At 46.7% G+C, this 18,212-nt stretch overlaps 1 protein-coding gene across 1 annotated transcript in view; it reads right to left on the bottom strand.

The window, feature by feature from the left end:
• LOC112219209 (leucine-rich repeats and immunoglobulin-like domains protein 1) overlaps positions 1-18,212 on the bottom strand; it is a 44,793-nt gene that overhangs the window by 8,669 nt on the left and 17,912 nt on the right. Inside the window, exons 4-12 of the mRNA XM_024380404.2 lie at positions 10,923-11,060; positions 10,653-10,796; positions 9,378-9,521; positions 8,954-9,097; positions 6,530-6,673; positions 3,143-3,223; positions 1,027-1,098; positions 550-621; positions 215-378 (exon numbers count right to left, since the gene is read on the bottom strand). Coding sequence (XP_024236172.1) covers positions 215-378; positions 550-621; positions 1,027-1,098; positions 3,143-3,223; positions 6,530-6,673; positions 8,954-9,097; positions 9,378-9,521; positions 10,653-10,796; positions 10,923-11,060 — 1,103 coding nt within the window. The remainder of the gene's footprint in view (positions 1-214; positions 379-549; positions 622-1,026; positions 1,099-3,142; positions 3,224-6,529; positions 6,674-8,953; positions 9,098-9,377; positions 9,522-10,652; positions 10,797-10,922; positions 11,061-18,212) is intronic.

The raw sequence follows: 18,212 nt of genomic DNA, 5'->3' as shown, positions 1-18,212 counted from the left end.
TATGTATACTAAACAAACAAACAAACAAACAAGGAAGGATTAGCACATCACAGATCAAACAGACAGTGAACCTACATCAAAAAACTTGGAGAAAAAAATTATAAAATCGCACACACACAGTAAACAAGCAAGAGCTGGAATGTAAAACACCATCTGGTCTTAGCTGCTGGCTGCACGGTCTGACAGAAAGCCCTAATACACACGCATTACTCACCACAGACAAAGCTCTCTGGCGGGGCCTGGAAGATGCTGGCACCCTTCAGGGTTTCAGGATGGGCACAGGTAGCCTCTACGCCCGTCTGTAGCCCCCGGGTCAACAGCCACTCAGGGAACCAGTGGAGCTGACAGTCACACAGGAACCTGTCACTCTGGATGAGCCTGTGGGGGGGGGGGGGCTGTTAGGTCATTCTCCTTTAAAGACTTGCTTTGATCTGAAAGAATGAACTGCAGCAGTATTGTGTAGCCATATCATAACATTGTGAAGACAATCACAGTTTCCAGAGACTAAGTGTGAGGAATGTGTGTGTGTTTTCATCATTGCAGACTCACAGGTTCCTGAGGCTCCTCATCTTGCTGAAGGCCTCTGGCTGAATAGAGCGGATGGCATTCTCTCCCAGATTCCTGTTGAGACATTAAACAGAGGGCCACCCATCAGCACTGACATAAATGGGACATGGGAACACACACAGCGGTGTCACGGCCAGCAAGGGCTTTCTTTAAGCAAGGTGGAAAGACTCAGGCGTTTAAGACCAATGTCACTTTTCTCCTAACGGTCAGTCTGTGAAAGAGCTTATATAAATTCAATTTATTGTACCAAACTGACCATATGCTCAATCACTTTTCTCCCCTGCACCAGGGAAAAAGGACCAAAGTGTAAGCTGCCTCTAACGAGAGGGAAGCAGCTTACCCCACAAACTGCCCGTCTTTTCCTTTAACAAAGACGCTATTTAATTTCTAACAGCCCTCTTAGGCAGCTACTTTTGGCAGCCGCACTTGGGGGCGTGCAGTGCATTGTGGGATACTCACAGGTGCTCCAGGGCCTCCAGGCCTAAGAAGGCTTTTTTGGCCACCGACTTGATCTTGTTCCCAAACAGAGTTCTGCAATTTCCAAACATGAAGGGCGCCGATAAACGTGAGAGAAAGAGAGAGAAAGTGAGAAAGTGAAAGAGAGGAGGAAGGGGTAAGGGAGGAGAAGAGGGGGAGAAATGCACAATTAGTGGGGTTGAATCTGATAAGACCAGAAGATTGAGGTATTGGAAATCCGAACTGTGTGGAGATTAGGAGGGTGAGGGACTCGGGGCCCTGGCTCTCCCGGCCCCGCTCTTCAAAGACCACTTTTATCTTTATTAGTATTTAATAGCGATGACAGGGTGGGGCTGAGCCAGGGGGAGGCACATGAAAAGCAGGTTGTCTCACTGAGGGACAACACAGCTTGTAGAGTAATAAAAGTAGCCTTGTCAAGGCGGGTTCAAACAAGGAACAAGCAGCTCTGGGGGTCTAATCCCAGCCGCTCTTCAAAAGACACCTCTACCCTCCCTCCTTCCGTCCGTCCATCCGTCCCTCCATCCTTCCTTCCTCTCCCTTCTCTCTGCCTTCCTTCCCAGGAGGAGCGGATGGACACAGTTGGCTGGTTTAGAGTTAAGACCCCTGGATCAGAACCTTTCAATCCTGTCACGCCTCCTCCACTCTCCCCTTCTATATGGACCCACTGAAAATCTACACAGTGCAATGTGAATACAAACCATGTTTCAAACCCCACTGGGCGTGCATCTGTTTGGGGGAGATTAGCTAACACTAAGATGTATGTTGATAAGAGGTATTGCGTTCTATAAGAAAGCCTCTGTGTTTAGGGGCCCCCAGGCAGACTGGTCATGGACAGAACCGGTCAGCTCCTGACAGAGATGTCACTCACTACTGACCCCACATCAGCCAGAGGTCTGTGTTTCCAGACTACAGAGGGAGACGGGCTGCACATGAGGCTTCATCACAGACAACCACTACTCACTAAGTTACTGCACTTCCATCCAAAGTATTTAGCATATTTAAATAAATATTTTTTAAATTGTTCTTATTCCTAGCATCACATCTAGCAGTCTGCATTGCCTTTCATTCCAATCACATGGTCTTCATGGAGTGTTCACATTTAGGAAAAAATAAAATACTTTAATGTTGTAACAAACATTTCTACACTCAATATATTAATGTATTTTTCCACCTCAAAAGAGCAATGAGAAAATAGTTTGTTTTTGTGGCCACTTGTGAGAGCACAAGTTAACTCAGAGCATTCTCCCTTCACAATCTGGGACACAAAGCGTGTGGAGGACACTTTAATGTCCCGCCCCTCTCTCTCTGTTTTTCCCAGGGCTGGGGAGTGTTGTTTTCCGGCGGGATGGAAGGATTGTGCCAGCGCTGGGCCAATTTCACCCTCTTTCAGTCCCTAACAACAGGCAGGAAGGCATGGCCGTGGAGCAGAGAGAGAGTAGCAGGGCTAGAGACCGACAGAGCTGCTGAGGCTCATATCCTGCAGGCTGATAGAAAAGCCCTTTGAATAGGCTAGCACTCAAAGGGAACAGCCTTGGTTGGACACCATCTTTTATCCCAGGATTGTTTAGGGCCCACTATGTTCATTGTGCTATGGTTTAATAGTTATACGAGAGATCACAAAAAATTGACATCGTTTAACCGTCAAGGCAGTTCAATTCCCACCAACAGACACTCTGAACTTGGACACAATTGTAGTTGAGAGTCTGGTAAACCAAATGAAAACCAGATTCATGCTTGTTTCAAGTCTGTTGCCGTTAAAATATGAATGCTTCATGAAAAAGCCTAATAAAACTTGGAGCAACTTTTAGAGTCATCTCTGTGTTACACTTCCAAATGACATGTGAGGCCCAGAGGTAAGGGAGAGATGGAGCTGGTCCTGTCTGAAGCCAGGTCTGGGAGAACTAGATATAGGCTATAGGTAGGCAATACTCGTCAGAGGAAACTATTGGATTGCAATGGAAAACCCTTCACGCTGGACTGAAGACCTGCAGACAATCAACCAGTGGCAGGGCAGCCAGCTTCAAGGGACCGGTTCTGGGGAGAGGGGGATGGCGGAAAGGCGGGGGTAGGGGTGAGAGAAGGAGGGGGGGATACTCACAGCTTGTTGAGGCTGTCCAGTCCAGAGAAGGCCCCATTGGTGTCCTCTATTGTGCCTGAGATGTCGTTATGGTCTAGCTCCCTGTGGAGAGAGAGAAGGGATAAGAGAGATAGAGGAGGGGAGCAGAACAGGCTGCCAGAGTTGGAGCACTGTGTAGCCTTGGCAGAGATGGGGCTGGTAGTCACGGGTTACCCCTCCACCCATCCTGCACCTGGTCTAAAGAGCAAGCCTCTCTGCTGATCTGCTCTGCCAGCCAAGCACATTCTTTCCTTTGTGAGGAGGAGAGGGGTGAAGGCACACAACCCAACACAGGGATACACATGTATAATTCATAACAGCATGGAGGGGTTGGCGGGCACACAATGTCTTTGGATTCAGACAGTCAATGGGCATGGCCTGGTCTGGCCCGGCAGTGTGGTGGCAGGTATGTCAGTCCCACCACATGTCAAGCCAGAATAAGACTCAATAAAATCTCAAATTTCCCTTGGAGTCTGCCAGGAAGTTTCTAAACGCATGTTGAATGCAGTGGAGACTGCTGAGGGGAGGACGGCTCATAATAATGGCAGGAACAACGCTAACGGAATGGCATTAAACATGGAAACCGTTTGCTTGTTACCATTCCACTGACTCCGCTCCAGCCATCACCACAAGCCAGTCCTCCCAAATTAAGGTACCACCAACCTGTGGTTGAATGCAATTAATTAGCTTTTCTGACACTACTAACTCAGCAGGTTTTCTACATTAAAATGCAGCTTAGGTGGTGGGCGCGGAGGAAACCTTGTACTTTTTTAAGGCAAATTTCCTGCAATTCTACACATTTTGCCATGAGGCTAAGAGAAAAATGTGCAGTTTTAAAGCAAAGTTCCTGCTCTTCTACATATTTTGCTATGACTTGTGCTATCGGGGTGACTCAAGCATTAAAATATGTTTTACATACTTTATATTAACTTTAAACTGAAAACCTTTTCCCATCCTGAACCCCCCAGAAAAGGTTTCACGAAAAAAAAAACACTTTGGCAGCCCACCAAAGACTTGTCTATGCAGAGAAAACCCTGTAACTGCTGAAGTCATCTGGGCAAAGGAAACATTTGAATAATAATTCCCCTACCCTCTTCAGTCCTTCCCTCACCCCCTTTGGTTCCTTTTGGTTACTTTGCCTCCATGGCCAGACTCAGCTGCCAATTCCCTATTCTTTCTGGCTGGCTGAGTGTGAATGGCCGTTGCCTTGTTAATGTCGGCAGTGGCTGCCCAATTAGACCTGCCTCAGCTCCCTTACAGCCTGGGCCCGCTCCTACCCAGTGCTTCACTGATTAGATTAGACCTGCATCAGCTCCCTTACAGCCTGGGCCCGCTCCTACCCAGTGCTTCACTGATTAGATTAAACCTGCCTCAGCTCCCTTACAGCCTGGGCCCGCTCCTACCCAGTGCTTCACTGATTAGATTAGACCTGCCTCAGCTCCCTTACAGCCTGGGCCCTCTCCTACCCAGTGCTTCACTGATTAGATTAAACCTGCCTCAGCTCCCTTACAGCCTGGGCCCACTCCTACCCAGCACTTCACTGATTAGATTAGACCTGCCTCAGCTCCCTTACAGCCTGGGCCCGCTCCTACCCAGCACTTCACTGATTAGATTAGACCTGCCTCAGCTCCCTTACAGCCTGGGCCCGCTCCTACCCAGCGCTTCACTGATTAAATTAAACCTGCCTCCGCTCCCTTACAGCCTGGGCCCGCTCCTACCCAGCACTTCACTGATTAGATTAGACCTGCCTCAGCTCCCTTACAGCCTGGGCCCGCTCCTACCCAGCACTTCACTGATTAGATTAGACCTGCCTCAGCTCCCTTACAGCCTCCGACCCAGCCTTCACTGATTAGATTAGACCTGCCTCAGCTCCCTACAGCCTGGGCCCGCTCCCCCAGCACTTCACAGACTGCCTCAACCCCTTACAGCCTGCCAGCACCCAGCAGCACTTCACTGAAAGGCCTGTATACTCCTACCCAGCACTTCACTGATTAGATTAGACCTGCCTCAGCTCCCCTTACAGCCTGCCTTCCCCCAGCCCAACGCTCCCCCTGTGCCAGCAGAGAAAGGCCACGCCTTGGCTTGTCCCCTGTGAGAAAGGCCTGTATACGCCTTGGCTTGTCACCCCCTGTGAGAAAGGCCTGTATACGCCTTGGCTTGTCACCCCCTGTGAGAAAGGCCTGTATACGTCTTGGCTTGTCACCCCCTGTGAGAAAGGCCTGTATACGCCTTGGCTTGTCACCCCCTGTGAGAAAGGCCTGTATACGCCTTGGCTTGTCACCCCCTGTGAGAAAGGCCTGTATACGCCTTGGCTTGTCACCCCCTGTGAGAAAGGCCTGTATACGCCTTGGCTTGTCACCCCCCTGTGAGAAAGGCCTCATCTCCAAAGCAAAGGTCTGACTCTTTTCTCTGGCTCTCTGGGAAGATCCTGGGCCAAAAAGACATTAGCAGAAGGACCCACACCCCTGCCTCTCTCTTCCTCTCTTTCTTCCTGTTCAAGGTGCGTGCATAAGGGTGTGGGGGCAGAGAAGTCTCCCATACTGCTTTCACTGCTCCGTTTAAAAAGGCAAAGAATCTACAGGGAGGCAGAGGACAGGGAACACATGTGCATCCAAAATCGATGGGAATCAACGACCGAAAATAGGGAAGATGAGAACAGACGCACCAGAATAAAAGTTCTCACAGAATGAAAACATGAAAGGTGACACATGCACACCTCAAACAGATACACGTGAATATGCAGGAAAGCAATGGTCTGAAAAGTAAACAGCTAACTCCACGTTGTAAATGGCCCCAGAGGGGCTTAAAGCCATAGTGTATATTGAATCCACATGAATAAACTGAATTGTTCTTAAAAGGCCAAGTGCAGTCAAAATTCTGTTTTCCTATGTTTTATATCATTTTGTACAACAACTGATGAAACTAACACTGTAAAAGTGTGAAAACATTTGATCAGTGTTATTTCCTGATAGTTGCTGGTTTAAAATACAAATCTACACAGCTTCTAAATCAGCAGGTTTGCATGGGTGGGAGTTTAGGCTTTCCATGGTAAATTGGTTAATAGACAAAGAGTTCCAAACCTCTATGCCAATGGTAAATTGGTTAATAGACAGAGTTCCAAACCTCTCTGCCAAAAATAGCTAGTATTCAATATTCCCCTCCCCATTCAGACCACTTCCAGACAGTCTTAGCTAAATTCTTGCTTGAGATATATATTTTTTGCTAAAAGGCAAAAAAGGTACAGTAAGGTACTTAACTGTTGATATTGAAATAAAAACGGCTGTATTGGACCTTTAAACTAGTAACAGGATGAGTCAACAGTGTGGAACCATAGTTGTGTGTGCTCTAGGTGCGTTCAGGAGGACTTACAGGAGGCGCACGGCCTTGAGACCTCTGAAGGCCCCCTCAGTGATGTGACTGATGGAGTTGTGCCCCAGACGAAGGGTGTGGAGGTCCCCCAGCACCGCCAGACTACCCTCGTCCAGACGACTCAGGTTGTTATAGGACAGACTCCTACAGGAGGAAATGAAAAATAAATACATGCGATGTCAGGCATGGACCAGAAGGACAAGATGGCACAGTACTAAGGTAACCTAACCTACCTGAAACGTCATTATTCTATATTTTATATGGCCTTATTCAATGTCTTCTTGCCTTTGGATAGATGCTGTATTTTTCCACAGTGGCGTTGGCTCAATATCTGTTCATCCACAGCAGTTTCCTATCATGCTTGATAAGGAGTCAAGACACAAACCATTTACAAATTGTGTAAATTTCCAGTTGGACAAATGGACACTTCTCTGATGTCTTTCCTAGAGTTACGGTCTTGTTTAAGTAGGTACATTGTGCGTCAGTGGTGATAAATATGTCTTGCTTATCAGCACACATGGTCAAATGGTCTGTTGTGTGAGTGTCTGGGCTGTGCCTCTCTGAAGGGGTCTAGTGTGGTCATGTGTGGCCACTGGCCAGTCTCTGTGATGCCCCATCAGGCAGGCTGCCGTCTCATCCGGAATGTAATAACAGGCAGGTCAGAAAGACAGCCACTCTTCTACACCTGGGAGCTAAACGAGCCACTATCCCACTGATATCACAGTCACCATGAATACACTAATAAAAATCATAGAAACCCGAGTTGCAACACAGATACAGAGCAATCGGTCTCTCTCACGCACAGTACCCAGACACAGGAGCCTGACAGGCAGCCGTGTCGTTAGCGACGCCTGAGCAGAACTGAGCTCTACATTAGTGTAAACAGAGTCTCTCTCCTTCACTACACGGGGAGATCCCGCTGCAATTACCACAGTATCCCTACCAACCGAGGGTTGTACGCCCTCTACCAACCTGACAGAGATGTGAATACATACTCTTGCATGGGCTTAAGTACTGTCAATCTTACCGCTCATTATGGGATAAACAGGCTTATAGTGAGAGGAGCGTGTGGTATTGAGCGTTAAGTGAGTCATGTAGCTGTCGTGAAGGTACGGGGAGGGGCGGAGCAGAGAACAGATTCACGGTTATGTTCTTAGGGTTGTGTTTGGGGATCAACAAGAAGAGACAGGGTTTGAAGTTGGAGGCATGGGTAAGACTTTGGGGTCCATATCTGGGGGCTGAATAGGGGATTCATATTTTTGTTTGTTTCTCAGGGGTTGGGGATGAGGCAGGAATTGGTGCTCAATTTACAAGGGTTGGGAGGGTTTTGGTTTACAGGGGTTGGGAGGGTTTTGTTGCTTTGGTTTACAGGGGTTGGAAGGGTTTTGTTGCTTTGGTTTACAGGGGTTGGAAGGGTTTTGTTGCTTTGGTTTACAGGGGTTGGAAGGGTTTTGTTGCTTTGGTTTACAGGGGTTGGGAGGGTTTTGTTGCTTTGGTTTACAGGGGTTGGGAGGGTTTTGTTGCTTTGGTTTACAGGGGTTGGGAGGGTTTTGTTGCTTTGGTTTACAGGGGTTGGAAGGGTTTTGTTGCTTTGGTTTACAGGGGTTGGGAGGGTTTTGTTGCTTTGGTTTACAGGGGTTGGAAGGGTTTTGTTGCTTTGGTTTACAGGGGTTGGAAGGGTTTTGTTGCTTTGGTTTACAGGGGTTGGGAGGGTTTTGTTGCTTTGGTTTACAGGGGTTGGGAGGGTTTTGTTGCTTTGGTTTACAGGGGTTGGGAGGGTTTTGTTGCTTTGGTTTACAGGGGTTGGAAGGGTTTTGTTGCTTTGGTTTACAGGGGTTGGGAGGGTTTTGTTGCTTTGGTTTACAGGGGTTGGGAGGGTTTTGTTGCTTTGGTTTACAGGGGTTGGGAGGGTTTTGTTGCTTTGGTTTACAGGGGTTGGGAGGGTTTTGTTGCTTTGGTTTACAGGGGTTGGGAGGGTTTTGTTGCTTTGGTTTACAGGGGTTGGGAGGGTTTTGTTGCTTTGGTTTACAGGGGTTGGAAGGGTTTTGTTGCTTTGGTTTACAGGGGTTGGGAGGGTTTTGTTGCTTTGGTTTACAGGGGTTGGGAGGGTTTTGTTGCTTTGGTTTACAGGGGTTGGGAGGGTTTTGTTGCTTTGGTTTACAGGGGTTGGGAGGGTTTTGTTGCTTTGGTTTATAGGGGTTGGGAGGGTTTTGTTGCTTTGGTTTACAGGGGTTGGGAGGGTTTTGTTGCTTTGGTTTACAGGAGTTGGGAGGGTTTTGTTGCTTTGGTTTACAGGGGTTGGGAGGGTTTTGTTGCTTTGGTTTACAGGGGTTGGGAGGGTTTTGGTGCTTTGGTTTACAGGAGTTGGGAGGGTTTTGTTGCTTTGGTTTACAGGGGTTGGGAGGGTTTTGGTGAGCTACTCACAGTTCTCGTAGCCTCTGGCAGAACCTCCAGCCATCTGGGTTGATGTGGGAGATGGAGTTGTAGCTGAGGAAGAGCTGCAGAAGAGAAGACAGGCCATACATGGAGCCACTGTTCACCTCCCTCAGGCTGTTATAGTCCAGGTGACTGCAGGGGAGGAGGTCACAGACAGGTTCAGGCTAGGCATCATGGTAATGTAGTTCGGTATGACAGGAGATTGGACATTACAGGTAGTCCAATTGTGGTTCATAGTTTAGCTCAATGTTAATGGACAATTATAGAGCATAGAGTTGCTTGTGAAACAATTGTTAAGAGCGGAAAGTAATACGAGCGGAGTAGGAGAAAGTGATCCTAACAACAGTTGTTGAGGACAGCCAGTCCTCATGGCCAGACAGGGAGTTGGGAGCGGTATGTTTCTGTAACTCACAGCACTTTCATCTTGGCCAGGCCCCAGAAGGCTCCGTCGGTGAGCTTACTGATGTTGTTCCTCTGCAGCTTGAGGACCTCCAGATTGGCCAGGCCCTGGAAGGTCAGCCCCTCCACCTGCCTCACACGGTTCCTGTTCAGCTCACTGGAGGACAACACAACCCAGCAAGGAGTTAGAGAGATAGAGATGAGAGGAAGAAGTATGGTCCTACAGGAAAAACCTGTAAAGTAATACATTAACACACATCTTAGCAGCACCGTTCAGCCCCACAAAAACATAAGAGGCCGTACACGGCGGTATCTAGGTTTGGGTTACAGAACAGGGTCCAGTTCTGACCTGGGCATCGCACCACGTGATCACAAACCATCATGAATCATGCTAGGGTTAACTAAAGGATCCATCTGTTCCACTACATTCAAACAGCACTGGATTGCAGCCACACATGCCTTGAAGGGCAGGGCATCTGCATTCACTTCTGAAACCGAGGAGGCTACTTCTGTCTGGAGCATACTGTATACAGCTAACCGCTCAGTGTCATCTCAGGGACGAGATAAAAAGACAAATTCTCCCCCCCCCCCGAGATGAAAAACAACAACATTGCCTTCTGTATCAGAAGAGTTCTCTGATAGCTTCGTACCAGTGAATCTGTGAGGTTTAACATCACAGCCCAGGAGCATAGCTGAACAATAAAACATCCACACACAGCGTCTTTGTGTGTCCTCAATGTTGCCACAAGCATCCACAGATACAGTGTCACCGGGACCACCTGTTAGACAATACCCACCTGGGGAAACTGGGAGGGCTGTGAAGAGAAGAGAAGGGAGCCCTGTCTACAATGGAGGAGAGTATCATTACATGCGTCTTTACTCCCCAGAGTGGGAGTCCTGAGGTAAGGATGGGTCTGCACTAGCCCCATGCTGCAGGGGAGGGGGGAGACAATGACAGAGAGCATGGCTCAGAGAGGACAGAGGCCATAACTCAGCCATGGTATTGGTCTGATGTTAACTAATGCTGCTACACTCTCCTCAATAAATGGGACGGTGTCAGAGGAGTCAGCCTCTTTAGGTTTTGTCTAACTTCCCAAAGTTATTTTCCCTCTAACATCAGTGGGGTCATGGACTATGGGTACTATACACTGTCTTTATCTGGCCACGGGTCAATGGTTGTTTCTCTAACGATGGTTGAGGATAGGCTAGGAGGTGAGTAGAGAGACTTAACAAACATGTGCTTAAGTGAGCTGAGAGGTGTCTGGAAGTGGTATGAAACAGTACTCACAGTTGGGTCAGCTTGGGGAGCTGGAAGCTTTTGACAGGGACCTGGGAGATGCGGTTCCGACTCAGTCTGAGAACCTGCAGGGACGAAGAGAGCTGGTCCAGAGCACCGGCCTCCAGGAGATGGATCTTGTTGTTGCTCAGGTACCTGGAAGACAGCATATCACACTGTCATGGATCCAAGACGTACATTGATAACATTGGTACAACATTTACAATTAGATGACAAATGTAGGAAAAATGTTTGACATAAGAAGAAAAGGGATGATCTTACAGGTCTTTGATCTGGAGGCCTGCGGGGAAACCTTGACCTCTGACTTCTGTGATGTCATTACTGCTCAGGTCCAGTGTTTCCACGGAGACCAGGTCTCTCATCCGCCTTCCATCGATGGCACGGATCTTATTATTGTGTCTGAAAATAAACAACCGCTGTTAGAAAACTTCAGGGGTAAAGATGAAGGAAAACCTGAGGAGAGAAACAGGAGAAGAACACAGCTCCTAGTCTATAGCTGCTTGTTTAAGAAGCAGCAGTAAAGCAAACACACTTCTTTTCCAAACCTACTCAGGAACAAAGAGAGAGTACAGTGCCAAATATCACTGCTTCAGGAGCATGTCCACCAGACATGACGCTTAGCATTCAGGCCAAAGAGTTCAATCTTGATTTAATCATACCAGATAATCTTGGTCACCTCCCTGACCAAGTCCCTTCTCCCCCGATTACTCAGTTTGGCTGGGCGGCCAGCTCTAGGAAGAGTCTTGATGGTTCCAAACTTCTTCCATTTAAGAATGATGGAGGCCACTGTGTTCTTAGGGACCTTCAATGTTGCAGAAATGTTTTGGTACCCTTCACCAGATCTGTGCCTCGACACAATCCTGTCTCGGAGCTCTACAGACAATTTCTTCGACCTCATGGCTTGGTTTTGCTCTGACATGTCACTGTCAACTGTGTGACCTTATATAGACAGGTGTGTTCCTTTCCAAATCATGTCTAATCAATTGAATTTACCACAGGTGGACTCCAATCAAGTTGTAGAAACATCTCAAGGATGATCAATGGAAACAGGATGCACCCGAGCTCAATTTCAAGTCTCATAGCAAAGGGTCTGAATACTTTTGTAAATAAGTGTTGTTTTTTTTATATTTATTTGTTATAAATTTGCAGTCTAAAACCCTGTTTTCGCTTTGTTATTATGGGCTATTTTTGTGAATATTGATGAGGAACAAAATTAATTTAATCAATTTTAGAATAAGGCTGTAATGTAACAAAATGTGGAAAACGTCAACAGGTCTGAATACTTTTTGAATGCACTGTATTTACCCCCCCAAAATGAACCGCTAATTAGCTGCTAATGTTGCTATCAAAGAACTACAAATGTCATGATGATCTGCATGAGACTGCCGAATCGAGGCAAAGGTAAGAATCCCCGGATTAACCATCTAATGTTAGCTAAATGTAGTAATGAATAAATTGACAATTCTGAATTGTCTTGTGCAAGTTTTAAATTGACACAACACCTGTTAGCAAAGGTGTCTGCTAGATATGATGTGCAGGAGCTTGCAGGGATTTGACATTTTACATGTCTACTTCGATGCTAATTATCATTTTTGAATCAGAGTAAATTGAGCCGAATATATTTATAAGTCACCTTGTCCGAGAGAGATTGACATGGTTATCAAAACATCCCGCCAGGGTAAGTCTACATGAAACACAGCCCTACGACACCGCCACTGTGGGACTCTATTGGTGATCATTGTAACAGACTACTTCCAAATCAAATGGAGAACGACTTGGCTAGATGAAAGGACTTACATTGTCTAACTCTGACCCCCCTGATAGTCCAGTTAACCATGGCGTAAGAGGCCTCAGAAAGATGTTTTTACAAAGCACATTTTGATTTTGGCCTGCTCTCTGCAGGAATGGTGGGTCACAGTCTCTATCCACATCTGTGATTTATTTTGGTGTTGGCTGGGAGAGATCCACTTCAGGACTGCAGCCTGACAGACGGATGGACATAGCTGCACAGGAATCTCAGTCACTTCCCTGTTTACCTTTACCCAGCACAGGGCCAACACACACGCATAGACACCCACAGACGTATAGAGGCCTAGACATACACAAACACGTGCACAGACAGATACAAACAGACAAATCCACACTGACCGGACACAGAACCAGACTTCCTTTTGGTTGACCAAATGTCTGTCAGTGCGGCCATCTGTACGTGTGTATGTGTGTGTGTGTGGGTGGGGAGAGCTAGTGAAGGCCAGTGTTATCCGAGCGGGGATGAAAGCCATACCGCAGCCATGGTTGCACTTCCCTGACACTCCGGCTAGCATTACAAAACACTTACCCTGCCCCCACTGGACATTTATCCTTGTTACAGTTGTAAATATGTATATCTGTTATTACTGTTTCATTCATGTCTCACTCCCCCTGCAGACATCCTACCCCCCAAGTCTCTTCACTAATTGAAGATAATATGACATTTGGTTTCAAATCAAGTCCATGAGTAAAACAAAGTCAACACAAGGAACCTAATTTAGACTCCCAGCCTGAAACAGTGTTTGGTAAAATCCTATTTTTTTCCTTTGGTATCTCCAGACAGGTGTTTCACCAGTCAAACTGCAGCAAAACAAGGTCACCCCCTCCCCCCCACACACACAGATGGTCAAATAAGACTCTGTAGGGCATTTACTCTGGGCCATGAGGGGGTAGGGGTCTCCCACTGCAGCCCAGAGCCCACCTGAATAAACAGTGGTGTAAAGAGTAAAGGATGAGCCTCAGCCCAGGCCCTGCCCCTCTCCCCTCCCTCCTGACCCTACAGGAAGCTCCTGGGGAGCAGCAGCAGAGAAGAGGGAGACTGTCTGACAGGGGGAGAACTCAAGCTCTACTGATCAGGGAGGGAGGGAGGGGATGAGGAGGGATAGGGACTAGAGGTCAACAGCTGCTGACCCTTGCTGGGAAAAACTAGGCAGAGTTGTCTGAAACAGGAGGGAGAGGCTCTCTCTCACTATCTCTCAGATGCTGACCACAACAGTTGAGCTCTCCCTCTTCTTCCTAGTCCAGTTCCTCATTCTCTCGCTCCTCTTCCCCATCCTCCCACGGCCAGAATAGTCCAGCTGTGTGACAACCAGAGGAGGTGTGAGGCGAGAGGTGGTGGCGGGGTAGGGTGGATGCAGACAATAGGTTCATTTATAAAGCGCTGGCTTTCCCCCCTCTCTTTACATTTTGAGTCCTTTAGCAGACGCTCTTATCCAGAACAACTTACAGAAGTGAGTGTGTACATTTTCATACTGGTCCCCCATGGCAATCGAACACACAATCCTGGCGTTGCAAGCCACATACTCTACCAACTGAGACACACGGAATCTTTGACGCTGGGGGTACATTCAACAGATCCCTTCATTCCAAATTTCATCATCCCATTTAGCCATTTGATTTTCCTCCAGTCAGTTTTGACACCTTGATGTTGAGGGTTGATAATAAAAAGAGTTAACACTACTGCCCAGGTTAAAGAACAGTTATTTTAAATCATATCGTCCCATTAACCATCATGTGATTTTCATGGAGTTGTTTTGACACCTCTTTGATGTGGGAAGGGTGGATGCCTGACAATGGAAAAGTCTCGCTCTCCCCTGGCCCATGTGATTCTATTGGGGTTTGGTGGCCTGCAGTGACATTGGAGCCCTGCTACATTCTGGGAGAACAGGATGACAGGTGCATTATGGGAGTGTGCTAGCCCCAAGGTGGGAGCTGATCTGACTGACTGATCGGAGAGCAGTGATTAATCCAAGCCAAAGCCCAGACTAGCTGGTTTGGGCCGCTTTGATTGGCTTATCAGCCTGATGAACTCCACAAGTGAGAGGATCAAAAGATCCGCAGGGTGTGTGGGATAGAGAACGATTGAGAGAAATCAAGAGTCTGGTCTGGCACCATGCTTCAATGTCACCATACGCTGCCTCAGAAACAACAGTCTGTTGGAGGAGAGGCCCAGGGAGTAGACAGCACAGGCCAGGGAATGGTGACAGACGACCCTCTGTTCTAACACCCTCTCTCTCCCCCTCCCGCTCTCCCTGCAGCTACAGTCTCACACAGCACCGGCAGAGGAATTCAGACTGCACTGCCATCCAGCCAGGATCTGCAATGGCAAACAGAGCACAAGGTGTGTGTGTGTGGGGGGGGTTACTCGTGGGCAAACTGAGCTCCAGTACTCCCCCCCATGTGTCGGTAACGGTGATGTCATCCTGATCCAGCCCGCCTCCCGGTCACCTTTTTACAGTAAGCCCTGTGAGTGACAGCTCCAGCTGCAGGTTCAAATGCTTTCAGCTGTGCAGCTTTGGAAAGATATGCATCTTCCCATCATGCATTGAGCTTCCCGTAGCAACAGGCTTAGAATCAGGCCAAAAAAAGAAGCCAGTAGAGCTCCACACAGCCTGCTGAACTAGCGTTCATTTCAAACTAACTACAAACCTTGGATTTACAGTGACCTAGAATCAGGCAGACTACTGTTCGAGGCAATGAAAACACTCAAAATCAACCTCCAACATGTCCTAATGTTGGACATGGAGTTTCAGACATTGTCATAAGTTAATCAGATGACTGAGTTAGTGAGCACAGTACACAGCCTATTTGAGGGTCTGATGGGTGACAGGGAGAGGCAGGGATGACTATTACAAAGACTGAAAGTGATACATGGTGATGGTGCATTTTACAGGAGCCTCCTGTGTACCGTTACTACCACAGAAGTGACAGAATGAAAGTGGGTGTTAGAGGTGTAATACAAACACACAGACATGCTGCAAACTGTCTTTAACGTTAACTGTTGAGACGGAGCCGAAGGGCTTTCTCTTGTATCAGGATGAGTGAGAAGCTAGTGGGGATGTGCATCTTTCCCTTTCAAGACGATTCGATGCATGGGCTCCGACACAGGAACGATACGTTTTAGTTTGAGTACGATTCATTAGAGAATATTTGTAGCCATTTTTTAAAATATATATATTTTTTATTTTATCTTTATTTAACCAGGTAGGCAAGTTGAGAACAAGTTCTCATTTACAATTGCGACCTGGCCAAGACAAAGCAAAGCAGTTCGACACAGAGTTACACATGGAGTAAAACAAACATACAGTCAATAATAGAGTAGAAAAATAAGTCTATATACAATGTGAGCAAATGAGGTGAGATAAGGGAGGTAAAGGCAAAAAAAGGCCATAGTGGCCAAGTAAATACAATTTAGCAAGTAAAACACTGGAATGGTTGATGTGCAGTGGAAGAATGTGCAAAGTAGAGATAGAAATAATGGGGTGCAAAGGAGCAAAATAAATAAATACAGTAGGGGGAGAGGTAGTTGTTTGGGCTAAATTATAGATGGGCTATGTACAGGTGCAGTAATATGTGAGCTGCTCTGACAGCTGGTGCTTAAAGCTAGTGAGGGAGATAAGTGTTTCCAGTTTCGGAGATGTTTGTAGTTCGTTCCAGTCATTGGCAGCAGAGAACTGGAAGGAGAGGCGGCCAAAGGAAGAATTGGTTTTGGGGGTGACCAGAGAGATATACCTGCTGGAGCGCGTGCTACAGGTGGGTGCTGCTATGGTGACCAGCGAGCTGAGATAAGGGGGGACTTTACCTAGCAGGGTCTTGTAGATGACCTGGAGCCAGTGGGTTTGGCGACGAGTATGAAGCGAGGGCCAGCCAACGAGAGCGTACAGGTCGCAGTGGTGGGTAGCATATGGGGCTTTGGTGACAAAACGGATGGCACTGTGATAGACTGCATTTATTGAGTAGGGCATTGGAGGCCATTTTGTAACTGACATCGCCAAAGTCGAGGATCAGTAGGATGGTCAGTTTTACAAGGGTATGTTTGGCAGCATGAGTGAAGGATGCTTTGTTGCGAAATAGGAAGCCAATTCTAGATTTAACTTTGGATTGGAGATGTTTGATGCGAGTCTGGAAGGAGAGTTTACTGTCTAACCAGACACCTAGGTATTTGTAGTTGTCTACATATTCTAAGTCAGAACCGTCCAGTAGTGATGTTGGACCTTGGATCTTCAGTAGACTTGTGCAATACGTCACAAGAGAAATTATTATTTTACATTGAGGCTTACTGTAGTCCCCCAGAACAGGGTTTGTTTGTAAATAGCACAACTGGAGCAATTGGGAGCAGAAGAGTCCAGCTGTGTATTGACAGGGGTGCTGTTTTCTATTGAGTTAAGTGTTTTTTTTGCTTCAATAGAGTGATCAGGGACGTGCAACTAGTTTTCCTTCTCCTGTAACTATTCCCCAGGTCATGCTTGTGAATGAGAACGTGTTCTCAGTAAACGTACCTGCTAAAATAAGGGTTCAATTTAAAAAATACAAAATAATGTCAAAGTGGAATTATATTTTTAGAAATGAATTAAAAGTGAAAAGCTAAAATGTCTTGAGTCAATAAATATTCAACCCCTATGTTATGGTAAGCCTAAATAAGTTCAGGAGTAAAAATGTGCTTAACAAGTCATATAACAACTTACAATTATCTGTAAGGTCCCTCAGTCGAGTAGTGAATTTCAAGTCCACATTCAACCACAAAGACCAAGGAGGTTTCCCAACGCCTCAAAGACAGGTACCTTTTGATAGCTTAAACAAAATAAAAATAAGACATTGAATATCCCTTTGAGCATGGTGAAGTTATTAATTACACTTTGGATGGTGTATCAATACACCCAGTCACTACAGGCGTCCTTCCTATCATGACAGAGTTTGAAGAATTTTTTGGGTAGACTTACCCAGGAAGACTCACAGCTGTAATTGCTGCCAAAAGTGATTCTAACTTGTATTGACTCAGGGGTGTGAATACTTTTCGGTTAATTTAGGTAAATTAGGTAAATTAGATATCTGTATTTCATTTTCAATAGATGTGCAAACAATTCTAAAAACACGTTTTCCCTTTGCCATTATGGGGTATTGTGTGTAAATAGGTGAGAAGAAACTAACATTTAATCCATTTTGAATTCAGGCTGTATCACAATAAGTCGAGGGGTAAAAATACTTCTAGCATTTGAATGCTGAAGGTGCAACGCAGATATACATGATCAAGAACAAGCAGTCTACCTTGCATTTCTCAGCATGTGAAGCTGGGCACAGTAGGCTATTTCACTAGGCTTCTGATATTCCCTGGGGTTGTTCGGCATGCAAAATGACTTGTCGATCAATGTCTGTCAAAACCATTACATGCTTAGTTTGACACTGAAGGAGAGGGCGCGTCAGTTGTCACAAAGGAATACATTTTCTGACTGATGCACGCTACATTTGAATTGGTTTGGCGTCTGCAGACCGATGCTCTCGTATCTTAAACATTTGATTCAGACTGATTTGAATCGTTACATCCCTAGAAACTAGAATGTTCTGTAGCCACCATGACGGGTGAACTGTTGGAGGCTGGAAAACAACAAAGACTGACTTACTCTGTAGGCCAGGCAAGCAGGACAGTGACACAAGTGTGTGTCTGTCGAGGGTCAGCCACTGGGCTCACAGCTGTGACACACACACACAGCGGCTCTTCCAAAATAGGGCAATAAATCTCCTGTG

The sequence above is a fragment of the Oncorhynchus tshawytscha genome, linkage group LG02 (assembly GCF_018296145.1).
Source record: "Oncorhynchus tshawytscha isolate Ot180627B linkage group LG02, Otsh_v2.0, whole genome shotgun sequence".
NCBI classification, from domain to species: domain Eukaryota; kingdom Metazoa; phylum Chordata; class Actinopteri; order Salmoniformes; family Salmonidae; genus Oncorhynchus; species Oncorhynchus tshawytscha.
This window is presented reverse-complemented; position numbering and strand designations above follow the sequence as displayed.